We start from the raw sequence: 20,257 nt of genomic DNA, 5'->3' as shown, positions 1-20,257 counted from the left end.
CCTTTAACAGACTCGTTCTTCACTTTCACAGGGGTTTTCCTCTCTCGTTCATTCATTTTTTCAGCATGTGCTCTTTTGGCCTCCAGTCTTTTTCTGCGGGCTGATTTGACGGGCTCCACGAGCATGCGCACCTCTCGGGGAAAAGCGGACAGGACCTGCAGAGCCCCAGTCTTCATTTTCTCCCACTGCCCCTCCACACAGCCAAACTCATCCACCTCTGAGATTTTATACAGAGGCAGCACGTGAAGTTGCTCGTCTTCTGGAATATTCCTCACTGCCCGGTTATCCTCCTTTGTTAAAGTGCAAACCTGCCAAACAACGAGAGGGGGGCACTGAGGTCAATGTGTGTGTGTGTGTGTGTGTGTGTGTGTGTTTGTGCGTGTGTGTGTTTGTGTGTGTGTGTGTGCGTGCATGTGTGCATCAGAGGGGGACCCACCACTGTACTTCCATTGGTCATGTTGTGTGTGTCTCTGTGAGCATGGGCACAGAAGTCCACGCACGCCGTCACACCTGAAAATGGCCGCCCTTCCCTCTGACCTAACCGACAGTCCTGACCGGACCACTCCTGCGCCACCTAAAAGGTCAAAGGTCAACCAAAGGTCAGATCATTTTTCATAACTGCGAAACTCTATAGGATTTCCATATTTAGAGATAGTAGTGAAAAACAGCATGTTCACAAATGCATTTACATATAGGGAGATGTTTCTGTTTTCAGTGCTCTCAGAATTACATTTACTCTGATGACACTAATTCAATCATATAGACCCCTGATAGCATTCACATAATTCAGCTACAAGTAAATTTAACACTGGTGAATCTTCCATGCAGTGAGAGATTAACTAATGACTGTGAGTACCACCTAAAGATTCATCTGGCCCAGATTAAGATTAAAATGCATTTCAAGGGAGTTTTAAGTGCCAGGTATCCCAGGTTATAAATGACACAGATAAAGTTTCTGTGTACTGACAATTATGCATGAATTACCTTTGAAAGGACACTGTGTATGCTGTGTTTCTGAACAGATGTGCGTATGTAGTAAGAGGTTCTCACCTGGTTCTGAAAGGCATCTGGAGCCAGTTTCTTATACAGAGGAGCCAGATCGGTGGCTAAGCCCTGTAGGTTCTTCTCTAGCTTCTCTTCCTAACAGACATAATGACAACCATTATCCAATGTCACAGAAACATACTTTCAGTCACTCTGCCCTGAGCCCATGTTCACAAGGAACCTCAGAGCATTTATAAGAATCAGTTAAAATTCTGTTTAAGTTTATTAAAAGAGTTTTATCGAAGAGGGGATGTCTGTCTGCTGAGCTGGGTTCTGGATGTGGAATTATTGATGAAGGAATAGTGCACGGTGCAGTGCTCTGCTGAGGTCTTCCATTAATGGCAGGTTAAAAATCCTATCTATCCAGTGTCCTATAGACACGGTCTGTATAATCCCCAAGTAACACCAGTGCACACACAGTTACAGACACAGGTACAGCGCAGTAGGGTAAGAACAGGGGGATGAGGGTTGTACTCCTGTCAAGTGTTCATCAGTATGTGGAGTCGCTAATGGAGTAAATAAAAAAAACCCCACAATGCTCTCTGAAAATTCAAAATTCAACTGTCCTGTAAGGAGAGAGAAAGTTTAAAGTGCTCTTAGGTCCTCATTTTCACTTCTAAATTCCCTGATTTCATTAGGATTGTGAGGCCCGAAACACTGTGGAAACAACTTTGAATATCATTTGAGCTCATTCTTGAATTTCTGTGAATTCTGTGTAGTTCTGTGAATTGTTGCTAACTGAGCGCTTTTATCAGCACTAAAATATTTTGCAAAGACAGGCACATCTGACAGAGGCCAGTCTGACGGGAAGTGGTCACTAGGGGTCACTAGGGGGGCACAAGACCGTGCCATACAAAATGAGCCCTGCTTTTCACTGACTAAACACAACATTTAGAGCCATACACAACTCATTCACAATGCAGCTGTAGCCATCACAGTACACGACTTAATGGGCAGATTTACACTGTGATGCACAGAGAACCTGTACATATGATCAGTTATAACCAAGGAGAGACACTTCTATGTAAGTAAATTCCCCCTCTGATTTTTGTCATCATTCAGTGTACCGATATCCCAGACTGTAAGCAATGAGTGATTTGTCTGCACACGCAAGACACATCTGTCTCCCCCTTACCTCCTCTGGGTAATCTCCCTGGAGTCTGAACTTTCGGGGAACTTTGCTACGGGCGAATTTGCAGCCATTGAAGTACATACTCCAGGAACAGCCAAACGAGAACGAGGCTCCACAGGTATCAGGGTCCAAACCCTGACATGCACATGTACGACTACAAAGGCCCAAAACAGAGAGAGAGAGAGAGAGAGAGAGAGAGACAGAGAGAGGGAGAAAGATGTGTTTCAGTGCTGTTTACTGAACATTAATACATTTAAAAACCTTTAACCCTTTCTACAACAACTACAGCCATGAATTTAGTGAGAAATTGATGCCTTGATATCCTCTACCAGAAGCCTTGAGACAACAGCACAAACTAATCCCAGAGGGCACTGCCAAATGAACAGGTGTGACCAGGTATGACCTTGTTTACCTGTCAAAAATCTGACCTCGGGTCAGTGTAAAAGGTTAGCTGCTGCTGAATGCAGTAGCCTCTCTTGAACAAAAATGATAGAGGATCTGAAAACACAAAACCTGTACCGGCACGATCAACGATCATTAAACCTCCATCAGTACCTGCTAAATGTCTGAGGAAGTATAATTCAGGCCTAACGATATTTCTTTTTTCTAAATAAATACAACTGAAACAAAAGGGCTACCGGTACGATTTTTTTTTCTTCACACATAAGATACGATCCAGAGGCATAACCAATAAAATCTTCACACCTGGCCACCCAGTCAAAAATATGCCTTCTGACAGCAGGTGGTGTGTTAGCATTATGCTAAAATAATCCAGGTCCTCATTGGGTATCCTAATCAAACACCTACTTTAATCTTGCTGTGTACACAAGTTTTTTTTTCATTACGTCCGCACACACACACACGCACACACACACGCATGCACACACATACAGGCGAGTTACACCAAAAAGAGGTTATTTCCTGTTCAAATATGAGTGTGACTTGATAACGGCGACAAAAATTACGATTTTATCGTTCTAATTTAAATATCACTGATACGAGACGATATAAAACTAGAGTGACAGTAACTAGGTATTTTGTACTGGAGTAGACAAAAACAGGGGTTCCATGCTACATTTCTTGTGATATTTCCAGGGGATCTGCAAAATTTGTACAGTTGTGTTCTTAGTCAGTAATAAAGAATATATGGTCCATGCAAATATTTTCCAAAGCCATATAAGGAATTCACAACACATTCATTCAAACAGGATAAAACAGCAGCTCAGCATCCACCTGCAAGCCCTAGCAACATCTGAACGGCTCATTAGTTTTAATCATTAACACACTACAAGCACGCACGCACACACACACACACACACACACACACACACACACACACTCATAGACATTGAGGGACTCACTCTTCATTCAGGGCACAGCGGCGGCTGGTTGGTGATCCGTATTTGCAGAGCGTCTGTGTGAGCTCCTGGTACAGAGAGTCAGCCAGCGAACGAGGAATTCCCTCCCAGGCCAAGATCAATATAACCACGACAGCATTCTCACAGGAGTGACCTGCACGTCTCCGGACCAAACACAGTAACTTCTCCTCTTCACTGCTCCGCCGAATAACCTGAGACAACACACACATGTTCATATACACATAAACACAAAGACACACAAACAGACACATAACGACACACAGACACACACATACACACACACACACACTCACACATACAAATGAATGAACAGACACTACAATTTCTAGGTTAATGTGCTCTGTTGTATTACTGTATAATGTATCACTGCTTCAACAAAACAGGAAACATCAATGTTTAAATCTGAAGACAACAAACTTTGTTTTTCTTTTAGAAATATTTATGTTTGTCATGAAAACAACCATATTCGACGAAGGACACTCACCCATTTGGCGATTGGACAGCCCTGGGAGCTCCGCCCCTCTTTCCCTGTGTAGACCACGACCTCCACTCTCACAGCTTTTCCCTTCTCACCATACCTGTGACCAAAACCACAAATCAACCAGCACACACACACACACACACACACACATACAAACCCCTAAATCAGTATGATACCAACATACTGATAAGATGAGGTGGTATACCCACAACAGATGTGCTTTGCTAACTTTGTAGTAGTACATAGCAATAAAAAGACACTTCTCTAATTTCAATCTCATTGCCTTCCATCCTTTAGGTTATTCACATAATAAAGGCATTGATGGTGCCAATAATACTTCAAACTGGCTTACTATCATTGTTTATTAGCAAACAATGTTTCAACATTCTGATAGAGATAACTTTTCTCTACTGGGCTCACTAACTTCACCAAAGTTTCAGCGACTGTGCTCTAGTCGTCGTAGTTCTTGTCAGAACGATGTTTTCTAATTTTATATCAATATAAGTTGTTTCTGTTTAGTATTATTCGCAACTACTTACCACTGGACAACTGAATCACCACAGAGGGAGGGCAACATATATATAACATATCTCAGAGTAACAGCCTAGGGCTGGGCAATAATAAAGAGAGTCTGAAAACAGAGGATAAATGGAGCTATAATAAGAGAGAGTAAAGGTAGTAATAAGTAGGCCATTTGAATGAACTAGAGCTATACCATCTCTACGCTGTCGAACTGGCACCATCAGGGCCCCTTCAGCTTTGCTCAGAGGCTTCCTGTTGTAGCTTACCTCGTATGTGTGTGTGTCTGCGTGTGTGTCTGTGTGTGTGTGTGCATGTGTGTGTGTGTGTAAGCGCGGGTCTGTGTGTGCGTGTGTGTGTGTCTTTGTGATTGTGTGGTCTGATTAGCGATGAGTGCAGGCAATGTGAAAACCTCTTTTGCTTTTGGTGTATTTTTAGTATATCCTTTTCAGTATGTGACAATACCTATGCTGTGTGCGTGCGTGTACTTTTATATTACCTGTCCTCCATCATCTCTCTGACGGCTGCCACACTTGGCCCTGATCCAAGGTGTGTATAATAGGGCCCCTCGTCTTTCTCAATGATTTGCTCTGCAAAATGTAAAATAATGTAAAACGAATTGTAAATGTTTAATGATACAGGTGAGAGGCTAAAAATTGGTCCTACAACAAGTAAGCCTATGAGCTGAAGTATCTTTAGATCTGCATTTTAACACTTTGACTATTTTTCTCAGGTCTGGCTTACCCATACAGTCACAGGAGGGGAATTCCTGGTTCTTCTTAGAGGGTGTGTTGATTAGATTCTTGGTCTGAGGATCCAAGAATCTGAGAGGAGATTCCAGAAAGTTGTTCAGAGAATGTTTGGGAGTATGATCGCTAGGGAAGTCTGAATTGCCATTTCCTAAATTGACAGTCGATGTGGACAAAACGGTGACGGAACCAGATGTCTCCAATTTGTAACATCCCTCCTGTTTCACAGGACTTGGTTGTTGGTCATATGTGAAACTATTGGATGTGTTGTGCATTACTGTGCCATTTGTTGAATCTGTACTGAGGACACTAGGCATAGAAAGAGGTTTAGCACCGTTGGTTAGCACATCACGGGGTTGAGATACCTGAGAATTCAAACGTCCTTCACATTCATGCCTCTGGGCCTGGACAGTACCTTGGTGACCATTTGTCATGGAGTGGTTAATATGGGAATGATTTAGAAATGTTTGTGCAGGTTTGAAATCAGAGCTAAAGAGGGTGTCTTTTTTATGAGCGTTGCTGTAATGAAACAGCTGCCTTTTCTCCTGCTGAGCTTCAGCTATATATTTCTTCAGATCAATCTGAGCCCGCGGAAGAAACGGACTCCTCTTGTGGTTTAGCCTGGCTTTGTTCTGCGAGAGAATTCTTTGTATCTTTGACTTGATGGGAGTCTTCCCATTGGCCGTTCTTCTGGCTAAAGGAATCCTATGGCTGTCTCCCTCAATCTCTCCTGCCTTTTTCTTTGATATTCTGGGTTTTGGAGGTGTAGTTCTCATTTTTCTTGGGGTTTTGGGGTTCTGCCCCAATGAGCGATGGTGGTACTTGATGGTGTGAATTGGTGTTCCTTTAGGTGGGTTATTTTCGGTTTGCTTGGAAAGGTGGGCTAAGGGTGCCTGCTTGTGTCGGGATTCAATCATGAAAGCGAGCTCCACCAACTGGGCAGCGACCTCTTCCTCATCTTTCTTCCTGGAATTCAGCGTCCATTCAATGTTTTTATATCGCTTGAAAGTGCCATCTGATTTTGTTGATTTGCAAAGTGCCTGATCAGCTCTCTTGGTAGCACCTCTCTCAGGAGAAAACGAGAGCTTTTCACATTCTGAACTGGCTGTCAGGAGGTCCTGCAGACATTGTTTGGGTGGAACAGGACTGTTGTAATGAGCCTGGGAAAAACTGGCTTGTCTGCTAAGAGGGCTGCGGATAACAGAGGTGTGATGCAGGGCTGAGCTGATCACAGAGACCTTGTTAGAAACAATTTCTGATGCAGATTTAGCCTCTTGGTGAGGGACAAACGTACTTGACGCAAAGTTTGGAAATGGTATAGTCTGTGGTTGCTGGCCTAGCCCATGGTTCTCTGTTTTTAAGGGCACTGTTTGTGGTATAGCTGCCAGCTCAGTCAAGGCTTCTATGGCAATGGCCTGAGCCTCGCTAATATTCTTCTGCTCCATTAGCGATAGGACACTGGGCAGAGACAAAGTGGTGTGATCTTTCTGATGATGAGTGTCACCATGCTTTTGACCGCGGAACGTCGCCCCTTGGAGCGAGTGACTCTTATGTGACTTCTCATCTAAGTCGATTTCTAACGTGCACACAGCAGAAGTCCGAGCACCATAAATTTTCTCTTCTAAGCGTTTTCTGTCAGTGATAGAGTAGCAGACCACAGCAGCTAAAGTGGACAAGGCATCTTCACAGCTCTCAGTGTTCTGTACGTGTGTTGAACTTTGGTCATTCGCCAAAGCCTGCTGTTCTTCCATTTTTATTCTTTTCAGTGGGACTGTTTGTTCTGGCAGTGTGTCAAGTTTGGATTTGGTGAGCATGACTTCGGTTGTGTTTGTTTGTGACTGTGGATCAGCAGAGCTGACTTGTCCCTTGCTGCGTGGCTCCAGGTTTTCAGCACCATGATGAACTGTTGAAGGAGCGTGGTGGAGAAGAAATACATCTTCGCAGTCAGATGACCTGAGGTCTCTCTCAGGAGGTGTGTTTGAGACTGGTGGAGGAGCATCAGCTGGAACAGGATGTTTTTGAGGAAGATCGTGCTCCTCATCCTCCTGTGCCTCATTGGAGGAGGTGTGTTCCATCTGTGCAGAACTGCAGCCATTTGCTGAGATTCTCTCTGACTCAACCTGGGAAAACAGAGAGGAGTTAACAGGCGTTGGCATCAACAACAGGCTATCCATACTAAGCCGAGTCATCAGCTCTCATCCAACAGACTGTGTCACAGCATGACTTTGAGATACATCACAAAAATATCCAGAACTCCAGAATGAATGAGAAAAACATCAGTGATAACAATAACAATGGTTATGGAAAGCAACTATTGCCACATACTTTCTTCCAGGACAAAAGACCTCTCAACAGCTAATAAGCTAACAGCTAACAAAAGCACCATCAACCCTTCAAACTGGACAGCATCCAAAAATAGTTTGCGCTACTGGCCAAACTGGACAACATCCAGAGACTCACGATATTATTGGCCAAAGAGGGTGGGAATTTGGATATTTCCATCAACACACTGGTCATATTCTGCCCATAATTCAGGCATAATACTGACTCCAGTAAACAGAATTGTTTTCCCACTGCGTATGAGGTGATGTATCAAACATAATCTGATGGCACTCAGGGAACCCAGTGGAAATGACACACGTCACATCCTGTTTTCTTGTTCAATCAGCCTCCAGTAATTTCAGTGCAGGGAATATGGACCATCTCCTTGAGGGGAATATTGAAATTGTAAAAAGTCCTTACTTCATTAAAACATTAAAATAAGGCAAACATGCAGATTGCTGGAGAAAGCCAACAACTGGTTTGTAATTGATGAACAGACCACAGGAATTTAAAACATCTCTAGATAATTGACGACTTCCCACAACGGAGATCACAACATGCAAGTGCATGTCAAGAGGGTGTGATACAGCCTGACGTGGTGTGAAGAGCCACTCACCCCATTAAAGGCAGTTAGTTTCTTATAACTGACTTAAATGCAGCAGATTATCCCACTTATACCACGGCTTAACCTTTCAAAGTAATTACTACTCAGTATGATATTTAGAAATAATTTTATTCATGAAACACAACCAAAGACATCACTAGGGGAAAACTTAAAGCAAACTTCTTTGTCGTTACAAGGAAGTCAAAGAAAAGTACGAGTTAGATGAGCACAGAACATTTTTACCTAATTGTAAAACTTAATTTGTTTATAGCCACTTATCGTCACACTGGACCCTGTGAAAAGAATTCCCTTCAGGGCAGTTTGTGGGTAGTTTGGAATCACTGAGTGATGTCAGTTGTGTTGCTTCCTTCTCTTGTGGGGGAATGAACACAACTACCTTCCCTATTCGTGTTTCCCAAAAGCTGTGCAGTAGCCTAAGGTGTAGCAGCATTTAGATTGATATTTTCCGATATTTCAGATACAGCCTGGTTGATGTGGTTTACTGAATTAAGGCACGTTAACGTGACTGAACAGACTGGAGGATTTGTCAGAGGTGTGGATTATGTATCATGGTAGAACTCCAGTCAGTTTGTACAGCCTGACATCCAACTACAGAGCCTAAAACATCTTCAGTTAACTTACAAAGCCAGAGGGTCCTGCTGGTCTGGCTACACTTCCTATGTTTCCGAGCATGTGTCTTTGTTTAACTCAAATAATGTATGGCCTGCCACTTTCACAGTGCCATATGTGGCTTTAAAAATGTCTGCATGAAATCTATTCATGCTGACAGTCTCTATTCAGGATTAATAATATAGATATAACTGTTAGACTTTTGCACACTGCCAACAATATTTACAGAGGCAGAAAAAAAACTCAGGTTTACCGCTCATGACTGAAAGGAAAAAAGAAAAAAAAAAAACCTCGCACTACTGTCGGTGAATGAAGGAACAGACTGCGTGACTCCGGGGCTGTGCTTTACCGAAGATGTGAATTACATCGAGCGTTAGCCTCACAACGTGGTGCGTGAGTGAATTCGACACTGGTGCTCAGCTGAGCTCCTACTCACGATCTGCCCCTGCGATCACAGCACGGTGACGCAACAGTGTGGCTGAAACGTGAGTGAGGCAATAACTTGGCAGCCACTGCAACTCTTACTGCCAGAAACAGAGAGAGAGAGAGAGAGAGAGAGAGAGAGAGATGGAGAGAGGGAGAGAGAGAGAGAGAGAGAGAGAGAGAGAGAGAGAGAGTAGTAATCGGCTCTTCTGATGTTCTCATTCAGACGAGGAACAAAAAGACTCCACGGCAGCAGGAGAAACAGCCAGCGAATGCTTTTAATAACAGGCACCACCATATAAATCATCTGATCCTTTGATTCTCGTGAAAAGCAGATGAGTCTGAGTTCACTACCGAGGCACACTGACACACATACTGACCACAGACTCTCTCCCTTTGTTCATGAGTTTAACACAAAATCCCCATTATAAAACATCAGGACTTTGGGATTACGTTTTAAATGTGAAATAAGGTTTGAGACAATGTGTTATCCATGCTTTTCAATACCAAGTCCTCTAACACACTGTAAACACTGCAAACAGATGATCTCTACTGGCATTGAGACACAGCCTGAAAACTACGAGTTCAGAGGAAATTAAGAAGTGGATAGTGACTGAGTCCCAAACCCTTTAAATCCCGGACTGAGGTGGCCTCATTTGACCTGTAGTCCTCTGTTTATGGTGAATTACTTTAAATAACTGAATAAGAGCTGAAATATATGTATATATATTGTGGATATTGTGGATTTTATCTATATTATGGATTTTAACAGACTGGTCCAGAAGCCTTGTAAGGTTAAACTGCAGATAACAGTTAATCTGCAGATAATCATGCTTTTACTATATGGCACAATATTAAACCCTGTCTCCCAAAGGAAAACAGTTACCACTAGTTTCCAAACTGTAACTAGGGTGTGAACTTTTGTATGGTGAGTTATTTTCACCAAGAGTTCACTAAATGTGGAAGTTATGTTTAACAAAAAATAAAAATACAAACCAAAAAAGAAAAAAAAAGAGGTGTTCGTTCAGAGCTTGCCATTGATTAATGTGTGAGAGTAGTTTCACTGTGGGTCCTCGTTACTCACTTGTGTTTGTCTGACAATTGGAAAAGTCACACTTCACAGCATTAAACACACACATACACACACACACACACACACACACACACACACACACACACACACACACACCCCTAGCAACAGAGCTAAGACTGCTTACTGAATTCTAAGAGGGCTCCTTTGGGAAGGGGGTTACCAGGGAAAGTTAGAGCTAAGAGGAGGAGTAACCACCCAAACAGAGAGAAGAGGAGAGAGGAGATACTCTGACAATAAGAGAAATAAAGGCTGATATAGACTTACTTTAAATGGTTAGAAAACACATGCTACTCTGGCCAGAACAACAAAGAGAGACATTGCAACACGCCTACAGAATATTACACATATGGCTCTGGGATAACACACATGTCATATAAGACACTACAGGCACACATAGGACAGCACACATGTCCGCAAACTATAGTATACAACATATGTAATTATAGCATACTACATATACAACCACAGAGCATTACACGAAAATCACGCATAATCACATAATTAAATAATTACAGGACATTACACAAATCTTATAACAGGACACTGTACATATAACTTTATACCAAACTCTACTGCACGCTCAGTCTGAGAAGGAGACAAACCGATTGAGTAAGTCATGTGATGTCTGAGTGTGAGGGAAATTACAGTCAATTTTACAATCTACAGATAGCATAGCTTTTTCACACGCGTCTTTTCACACGTAACTTATAGATTTCAGAGTAAACGAAGCAATGCTCAGAGCCCTGTGTTAACAGATCAAAGACTGACTGTAGATTACTCAAACCACGTTTGCCTGCTCAGCCTCCTTAGAGTACACCCTTCACTCAAGCATGAGGTCTGAAAAAGCATGCTTCCTTCCTGGTATGTGTGTATGTGTGTATGTGTGTGTGTGTTTCTCTGAAGTTGGTTTAGTAGTCGCTTCATTCATACGCAGCTCTTTTCCTGTCTCTGAACTTGGCTGAACCAAATAAACACAGATTATACAGAGACATCAGGTGAAAACTCACCGAACGCCACTAGTCTGCCAGTCTCTAAACTCCTCTCTGTTCACAAACGTTACGTTCCTCTGTTGAATGAACAGCAGGTGTAAAAAAAAAAAAAAAATCTTATAACAAAAATCATAAAGAAAACATAGAGAAGACCCAAAGAGTGGCAGAATCCTCATCACTAAACCACACACACACACACACACACACACACACACACGCTCAAAAAAAAAAAAAAAAAGCACTGAGGTGTCTGTTACCTTGGAAACTCGTTTCTTTGTCGTGGGTTTGGCGATGTCCTTGCACTCCACCTGAAAAGCAGAATCCAAAACAGAGCTCATTAATGGCTAACAACACAAAGCCAGACAAACACACACACACACACACACACACACACACACACACACACACACACATACACAGACCCCCAAAACAATCATTCACACACACACACACACACACACACACACTTACACACACATACACACACACAGAGCACGCTCAGAGTGTGAGACCAGACAATAGCCATTAGAGTCCGTCTCAGACTGTCTTACCCGCTCTCTCCTTAAAGGCAGGCCCTCTATTTTGGGCAACATATCCTAAAAGGTGGCCATCTTGCCTCCCTTGGCTTCAGAGAATAAGTGTGTGGGGTAAAAGAGGCTTAAGCGAGCCGTCCGGGTTAGCATGATCAGTACGGAGCGGACACACACGTACAGACAAACACACACACACAAGGTACTGCTGCTGCTGCAGATACACTCCGCATGCCCCTTGCGAACGCAGACAGAGCCCAGGCAGCCAATCGCATGGTGACTTGAGGAGCTTGTAAATTATCTTCCATGCCTAGTCCCTCCTAAACAAAGGCTGCCCTATGTGGGCTCTTACTCTAGCACTACGCACAGGAGAGAGAGTCAAACTGTGGAGTGGACAACAAAGAAAACTGGACTGGATTTCACAGGCTTAGAAACTGAGGGAGGGAGCTTTCAACAGTTACTTTGATTAAAAACACACCCACACACACACACAGAAACTATAGAACAGCACAATCAGATTCATGATTACTTGGTGTAGTGGTATTTGTGGCTCAAGTGTTAGGAAGGACAGGCTGTGGGCTGTTCCGCATCAAAATGACCACAATCACTTACTGACAAAATAAGTTTCAAATCTTTAGAATGAAAAACTTAACAAAGTTTTGTGCAACAATAGGCAGACTGTAATAAGTATCACTTACAGACCATCAGGATCATATATATGATCATAATGTGAATATATGGTCATTTATCAATGGATTCTAAATGGATTGGCTAAATAAGCTAAGTGGATAAATAAAGGGGACACATAAAAAAGACTTCATCAAATCATAATAACATTATAGAAATGGACTCATTCAAATAATAGGACTCCATTGTATTTAATGTGGAATACACCACGCAATCTCTGAGATGTTTACCCTTCTGAAAACAAAATCAAGTTGGACTTGCTGCTATATCTCTTAGATGAGGGTCACAGTACGAAGCATTTCAGGGTCTGGAAATGATTTGCAACATGCTTTGAAATCTGTTCACAAAATATTAAAAGAACATGTTAAAGTGAGAATGTTAATAAAAGGAGCCAAACAGTATGTTTCTTGCATATCTAACCTGGACTCCGGTAGACGGCTTACGGAAGACTAGGAGGGTGACAAATAAAAGTTGTCCGAGCTGCCAGGCAGGTTAAACTGAGTCAGTTAATGGTTGAACAAGTCAGACTAGGTTATCAATGAAGAGGAGGTCTCACAGCTATTATTCACATGTTGTAGGTCAAGCTTTTATCAACTGACAACACACAGTTCACAACGACAAACCCCGACTTGGATATTAACTATTCAGCAAAATGTGACACGATGTACCAAGTGTAATAAATTAAACTGAATTACGTGAAATTGAATCGAATTGAACGAAATTGAATTGAATTAAATCAACAGCGTTTGATACCCTGTCACATATAATCTTCAGTCAGTCTCGCTGAACCATAATCTTCACAATTGTGGCTTCAGTCTTAGCTCCGCTCTCCTTAAAGCCTTCATCTCTCTGCCACGATTTCCCTCCTCCCCAAACCACAGATAACTTTCTCTCTCAGAAATAAGTCAGATAAAGAGGCTGACTCAGACAGAATCCCGTTTGTGTTTTGAGTCACGGTCTGTGTTCGAATCGTTCTCCGACCTCTCTCTTCCTACGTAGTCGTGCCTCACCAATCGCGCCTCGCTAAGCCCATCTCAAACAGAGGGATCGTGAGACTCCGTCAGACACGCAACAAAGAGTCCGAACAGATCGTGAGGTCATATTTTAGCATTTAAAGATATAGCAGACGGGGGAGAAAAAAAAAAAGCAAGATTCTCGACCACTGAGGTTTGTGACAACTTTAATTCCAGTGCTTTGGAAAAGTCAAATCTAACTAACACTTCTGTTATTATTTTAGCAACAGAGCCACCTTTTATCCATGAGGTGGTGAGAAGCCCTCTGAACTCAGACACGGAACGCAAAGAAATTTTACTTAAAACAAATGTACCCACATAATTACCTGCTCCCCTCAATATTAAGGTTGAAAGGATTATAAATATAATAAGATCTGGTCGGCACCCTCTGGGGGTGAGCTGAGGGTATTCTGGCAGGTACATAAATAAATATAGGGTTCTGCTCAACGTGTCCAGTCGTCTCTCTCCACTCTCTAAAACTGCCAGGTGCTCCTAATTGGCTGTGCTTAAAATGTCCCATATGCTCAGCTTTAACAAGCTGTCCAGCCCTCGTTAGACATGAGCAGAACACACATTAATCATTCTGCTTTAGGAGCGTTGGAAAAGGAACGCTACAAAAACCGCTGCAATGTGTAAACCTGGCACACATCCATTTACCAGCCGTGCTACCCTGGCAGTGAATGTATGTATTTTGGAGGATTTGCGCTCTCTCTCTCTCTCTCTCTCTCTCTCTCTCTCACCCTCTCTCTCTCTCTCTTTCACTCACTCTCTGCATTTTCTCTACCTGCGATACCGTCACTCTTCATAAGTTGTTTTGTTTTGTTTTTGCAACTTTGGAATATTTGAAGTGGTAGAAAAGAGCTTGGTCATTTTCTACCTGCTTACAGGAGTGAGTGGTGGTGTATTAGGGAGAGTAGCACCTAAAGTCTGAATATTTCTCCATTATTCACACACTGGGACTGATGCCCTGGAGAGCAGGCAAATAGCATGAAGAGAAACAACGCACTACAAAAGACTGACAAGACCGATAAACCAAATTATGTGACAATAACCAACTCCACAGCCTCCTGATAGCTTTCAGAGCAGCCTCAGAGCTGTGAAGATTATAGACCCTGATTATGGCTAATTTCTCAGACATAGTGTTACGCAGAAAGAAACAGTTTCTATTCCAGATTTTAAACAACAAGGATATGTATTCATACAGAGATACTGTATGTATTCATAAAGCCCTCACTAATCACCCATACTGTCTCTCACATACACACACACACACACACACACACATTATTGCATAAGAAGCTCCTTTCAATATCACAAACTTTTGCATTCTGCATCATCCCACAAGTCCACCTCTGACTAAACATTGGCATGAACAGTTATCTGTGTTGGAGTTATCTGTGTTGGAGTTATACGTGTTGGAGTTATCTGTGTTGGTGTTAGGTTGCTCACTGCCAAAAGAAAGTTGACAAAATGAAAGTCATTACCGTTTTCTCTACTAATTTATATTCACTTTCAACAAAACTTTTTTTTTTTCTTTGAATTGCCTGGGTTTCAAAAGCTCTGAGGACCACCGCACTGTGCTCTTCTCTAAGCCTTGAAATGTATCTGCCCAGTCTGTGTCAGGAGGTGGCATGATTAGGCTGTGGGGTCAGAGGAGAACTGGGTGGCTGTCTCCCTAAGGAGCTGCCACATGTCCCTAATGGGGGAAAACAAGCCTAGAGTTTTCTCTTCTTTTCTTTCCTCTGCTTTCCTCTTCAAATTCCCTTAGTGTGCAGGAGGTATGGCAGTGTACGTTAACCGATCAGTAAACACAGAACAGCCCCCCCCCCCCCCTCCCCTCGCCCCCCCCCCCCTCCGGAGTGCCAGAGTAAGCGAAAGAGAAAGAAAAAGCGTCAGAGAGAGAGAAAGGAAGAGGAGGCAGAGTTGCTAGACATATGAAGCCATGTTTGATCTCAGATATGCAGGTATCAGATACGCAGGTCAAACCAGAGAGACTGTCGTGAGGCAAACCAGATGGTTCACACATTACGTGCAGAAGTCTGGCGATACACACGTAACACAGAGAAAACAGCAGTCCAGTGATCCAGTTCAGCAGAGCCTAAAGTCCCTATTAGCAGATTGTCATCTCCTAAAGCCCAGTGGAACTCTCGGAGAGATGCTTTGTTAGTGCAGAGACTGTCTGACAGGTGCCTTAGACAGAGCGGAGGTCAAGCAAGTCACTTGGGTTGATTCACTGTTTGGGGGTCATCTCAAGATATGGATGAATCTAGCGGTGAAGACAGCCTCTCTGGATCAGATGTCAGAAATCTTGTTTGACTCATTGGCATCACCATTCAATACCATTTTCAATTTCAAACCCTCAAAGGAATGATACCTAACCTAAAACCACACTGAAAATTCGACAATGTCTTTCTCTCTTTCTCTCTGCCCATTCTGAGATTTTGAGCTGAGTTTAGCCTAATACAAACTGATGACATTTTAGGATGCCAAAACCTAATTTCAGAAAATGAAAGCGTGAAGACAGAGAAAGACAGATTGGGGGTGGGGGGAGGAAGAGGAGATGACATTTTAAAAGAGAGAAGTAGTGGGCTAAGCATGCAACAATAATCAACATTCTAGTACTGCCAATTAAAGAGGAGCAAAATTAGATTCACTTTGTGTTATTAAGTGGACATCATCTGTTTGATGTGCTGCCCATTTCTCTCTCTCTCTCTCTCTCTCTCTCTCTCTTGCCTTATGTCATTACCGTTCATTCACAAAATAATAAAACGACAATACGTTCAGCAATAAAGAGAGAGGGAAAGAAACAGTAAGAGATAATACTCTTATTCATTAAGCACACATCCCATCATTGTCGTTGCTTTCTGATAGTGTCTCATGCCTCTCTCTCTCTCTCTCTCTCTCTCTTTGATGGGGTGTGTGGGTCTGTTCTATGGGTGGTATCTGACGTGTCCTGATGAGGGCACTCCTGACGCATCCCCTGATGTGTCTGTAACATTTTATATAAGGGTACAAGCTGACCAGCGCCCTCTCTCTTACAGCCAGACTTATCGCAGTTGCTATCGGAGGTTTTTTTGAAAGGTTTCCTGACATACAGTCAATGACTTTAGCGTTTCAGTTTTCACTTCTATTTATTTTATTTGTCATTTTGCTCAGAGAGAGCGAGCGGTAGTCATTTTTTTCTCTCACAGTTTGACTTTGCATAGATCAGAGCCTGTAATCCGACGCTTGGGAGGCTCGTCCCCTTTGGAGTCCGGTAGTGTATGACCCGTGTCTTCTTCTCCCTCCCATTCTACCATTCAGTGTTCGGTGTCATCGATCTACTAATCACCAGCCTGATCATCCTATCATCAATCAAAGGACTCATCTGTTTTCTGTTAATCATCCTGTCAACTCTCTGTGTATAAATACCCCTGTCTTTCTTTGGTTCATTGTGAAGCCTTGCCCCGTGTTAGTTTGAAATTCTGCCTGAGTTTGAACCTGACTCCATGTCCTTGTGAGGCAGTCACACGTGACCTCTGTCTGGGTCTGCCTGTCTGCTCCTGTGACCCTGTCTTGCCTTGGACCACCGAGTCTTGTAATAAAGGAACCCTGATTATGGCACAGGCACCCAGTCTCCTGTGATCTCTCTCTGACGGGTAAGATGTGAATTCAAGGCAATGTCCCTCACCACAGTTGTCCACTTGCCTTGCAGCTGGTCGCTCATTCATTTTTCCTTTATAGTAAGTTTGTAATAAATGCTCCTTTAGAACTGGAATATGAAAACAAATGTTAACCAAACGGTTCTGTCTCTGGATATTATAACGTAGAACACTTTCTTTGTAGTTTAATTTATGTTAGACCTATAGAGAAACCACGCTCTGTGGATAAAATCATTTTTAATGTGTGATGGGGCTGAGTCCTAAGCACTAACTAAAATGAGGAGAAATTTCCTGACTCTCAATCATTTTCAGTACCTTGCCTTAAGCCCGTGAATGAGATGGCAGACAGAATCCTCACAGCTTGGATAAAAAAAAAACTTGTTCTTTATTTGTTTGGCTTTCTCCTACTGAATACAAAGTGAGGCAAAGGGAGAAATGAACTTCTTAGAGAACAGAGAGGGAGGTGAGAGAACAATTTGGTAACATTAATTCTGTGAAATGCTATAATTATTCTGAGCGTGACTACCACTCTACCACACCGGTGTATTTACATTCTGTATCTGGGTAATATAGTGTGTTCTGGCTGGTTTACAGCGTGCACAGTCATAGGGTGGAGTGCTTAATGGACCTCAGTCTAAAGGAAAGACGCCCAGAACAATAGGGGGCACGCAGTTCGCCTATCAAAATGTGCTATAATTGTAAAGGGTATCTTTTTTGATTTGATGCTTGAAATTACGGAATTTTATCATTGCCTATTGATGAATCTGCTGTAGTATAAACTTACTTGTGTGGTATATTTCATGTATTTTGCTTTTGCAACCTTTTGAAATATAGTGTGAATTACTGGAGTTATAACTCGCACGTTCAGGTACTTATGAGCATACAAGTGAAAGTTACAATCAATGCACCGTATCGTTCATACAAATGTAAATCTGTCTTATTTTGCGTGTTGCCTGTTGAGAAACTTTTTTTTCTGTCGTGGCCTGTGGAAGCTTTTTTTGATTGTTGTCTTCCAAATCCCTCAAACAATGCCAAAGCCAAAGAACTTCAGTTGGTAGATGTAGCATAGGGTGGTTTATTATCAATTTTAAGTTCATATGGTGGTGAGGTAGCAGACAGCAGACTGAACTACTCTTGCAATTACCAAAAGCCATAAATCAGCACTGTGTCCACATAACTAACTAACTGTGCATATGCTTGGGATTCTGTGATCGTTTAATGCATGTAATTATAACAATAAGGACATCAGATAACCAGATAACCAATTCACTTCTACACTGATTTGAAGTTTCATTGTCTTCATAATCCTTCATTTGACACAGTAAACTGTTCAAACCTCTTTGCTGGAGTTGAGAACACTTACTTTTTCAAACTGAAGAACTACACTAAATGTTGTGGCTATTTCAATTATTGGTTAGTTGGAATATTTCAGAAAACTACATAAGGAAAAGTACAGTATTACAACATCAGTTTGGTTGGAAACGTCATTACTTAAAGCTTGCAAAGAGTATTTATGATGCTAGAACAGATGTGCTTTACAGCCAGTCATGATCAATGGCAGTGCCTATTAGCACTGACGCTAATGTCCCTTGCCTGGCGTTGACTACACACAGTACATATGAGCCAGTTTCTGCTACACTATGTCTTATGGCTATGGTTATGTGACAGACTGATTACATATGGACTGTGTACAAGGTGTTCTTCTCAAGTGTTGCCCCTATGCTCTATGAATATTCACCTAAATTACTGCTGCCAGTTGTCTTGGGTATAAGAATATTTCTCTTCCAACTGGTGATATTTCAATGTGTAACTTGTTTTGTTGTGTTAGACTGTGTGAGAGAGAATGGGTCATGATCCAATGTTAGAATTTTGTGCCAGGATGATGCTGAAGTTAACGACCTTTCTCTCTCCCTCCCATACAAGCATATGCACACGCACACACACACACACACACACACACACTTAATGACGATACTAACAAATAATTCAACATTTTCACATGAGTCCACACACATGTCGAATTCACACACAATTCCACAGGAAGTGTGAGACACATTCAATACTCAAAAGCTCTTCTGTGTATACTGGTGTGTTTTACAGACAGAGCTAGCCTTCTTGCTGTTGCTCTCTCTCTACAATCAAAGGCCAAAAGCAGGGTGGGGCTCAGGGTCATCCAGAGGTCAAGCTTATTTTGCTCAGGACTTCCTTCCCCACTCTCACAACAACTGTATCATCTCAGAGAGAAAGCAAAAGACCCTAAACATACTCAACAATTAAGATGCTATACAGTAAGCAGATTATACAATGAACAACGTACAAGTTACACATCCTCCAATTAAAACTCTCTGCAACATATGATGCAATGAGCATTACATAATGTACAAGTTCCAGTAACTCTACAAATAACACTACAATTAACACTGTCTGATTAACACACAATGCAATTAACACTCTCTGATTAACACACACTGCAATTAACACTCTACAACATATAATGCAATGAATATTACACAATGAATAAGCTCAAATTAAAACATTCTACTAACACCACAATTAACAACTCGACATTTAACATATTTGACATTTAACACTCTTAACATATCACAATTAACACACAATGTTACCTCAATATAATTAACCCTCTCTACAACTGACACACTATAGTTAATACTGTATAATTAACACACTCTACACTTAACATTCTCCAAAATTAACACATTCTACATTTAATAATATTTATTATTACTACTACAACTACAACTAACACATTTTACAGATATTCTTTATGACTGCTTTAACTCAAGTTTTCAGAACAGTGTCTGAATGCGCAAAATGGTGACCTGCAGATTTTGGGATCTACAGTCTGTTTTGCATGTAGCCTAAGTTCAGCTGTGTCAAATAAGACTGGGGTACCATCTGAAGGGTCACTGCAGCAGCAGGTCATTAGAGAGTGCTGGGCGGAATAGTAATCACTATTGTGTTTTTAAATAAAACTGTCAATATCAAACAACAGTTTTTGGC

At 42.0% G+C, this 20,257-nt stretch overlaps 1 protein-coding gene across 1 annotated transcript in view; it reads right to left on the bottom strand.

The window, feature by feature from the left end:
- The window catches only part of tet1 (tet methylcytosine dioxygenase 1), a 29,359-nt gene that overhangs the window by 2,589 nt on the left and 6,513 nt on the right, over positions 1-20,257 (bottom strand). Inside the window, exons 2-10 of the mRNA XM_030772328.1 lie at positions 11,623-11,673; positions 5,300-7,424; positions 5,055-5,145; positions 4,040-4,133; positions 3,538-3,746; positions 2,180-2,330; positions 1,051-1,140; positions 437-574; positions 2-308 (exon numbers count right to left, since the gene is read on the bottom strand). Coding sequence (XP_030628188.1) covers positions 2-308; positions 437-574; positions 1,051-1,140; positions 2,180-2,330; positions 3,538-3,746; positions 4,040-4,133; positions 5,055-5,145; positions 5,300-7,424; positions 11,623-11,673 — 3,256 coding nt within the window. The remainder of the gene's footprint in view (position 1; positions 309-436; positions 575-1,050; positions 1,141-2,179; positions 2,331-3,537; positions 3,747-4,039; positions 4,134-5,054; positions 5,146-5,299; positions 7,425-11,622; positions 11,674-20,257) is intronic.

Source organism: Chanos chanos, chromosome 4 (assembly GCF_902362185.1).
Source record: "Chanos chanos chromosome 4, fChaCha1.1, whole genome shotgun sequence".
NCBI classification, from domain to species: Eukaryota; Metazoa; Chordata; class Actinopteri; order Gonorynchiformes; family Chanidae; genus Chanos; species Chanos chanos.
The sequence above is the reverse complement of the archived record's forward strand: the minus strand, read 5'-3'. Positions and strand labels throughout refer to the sequence as shown.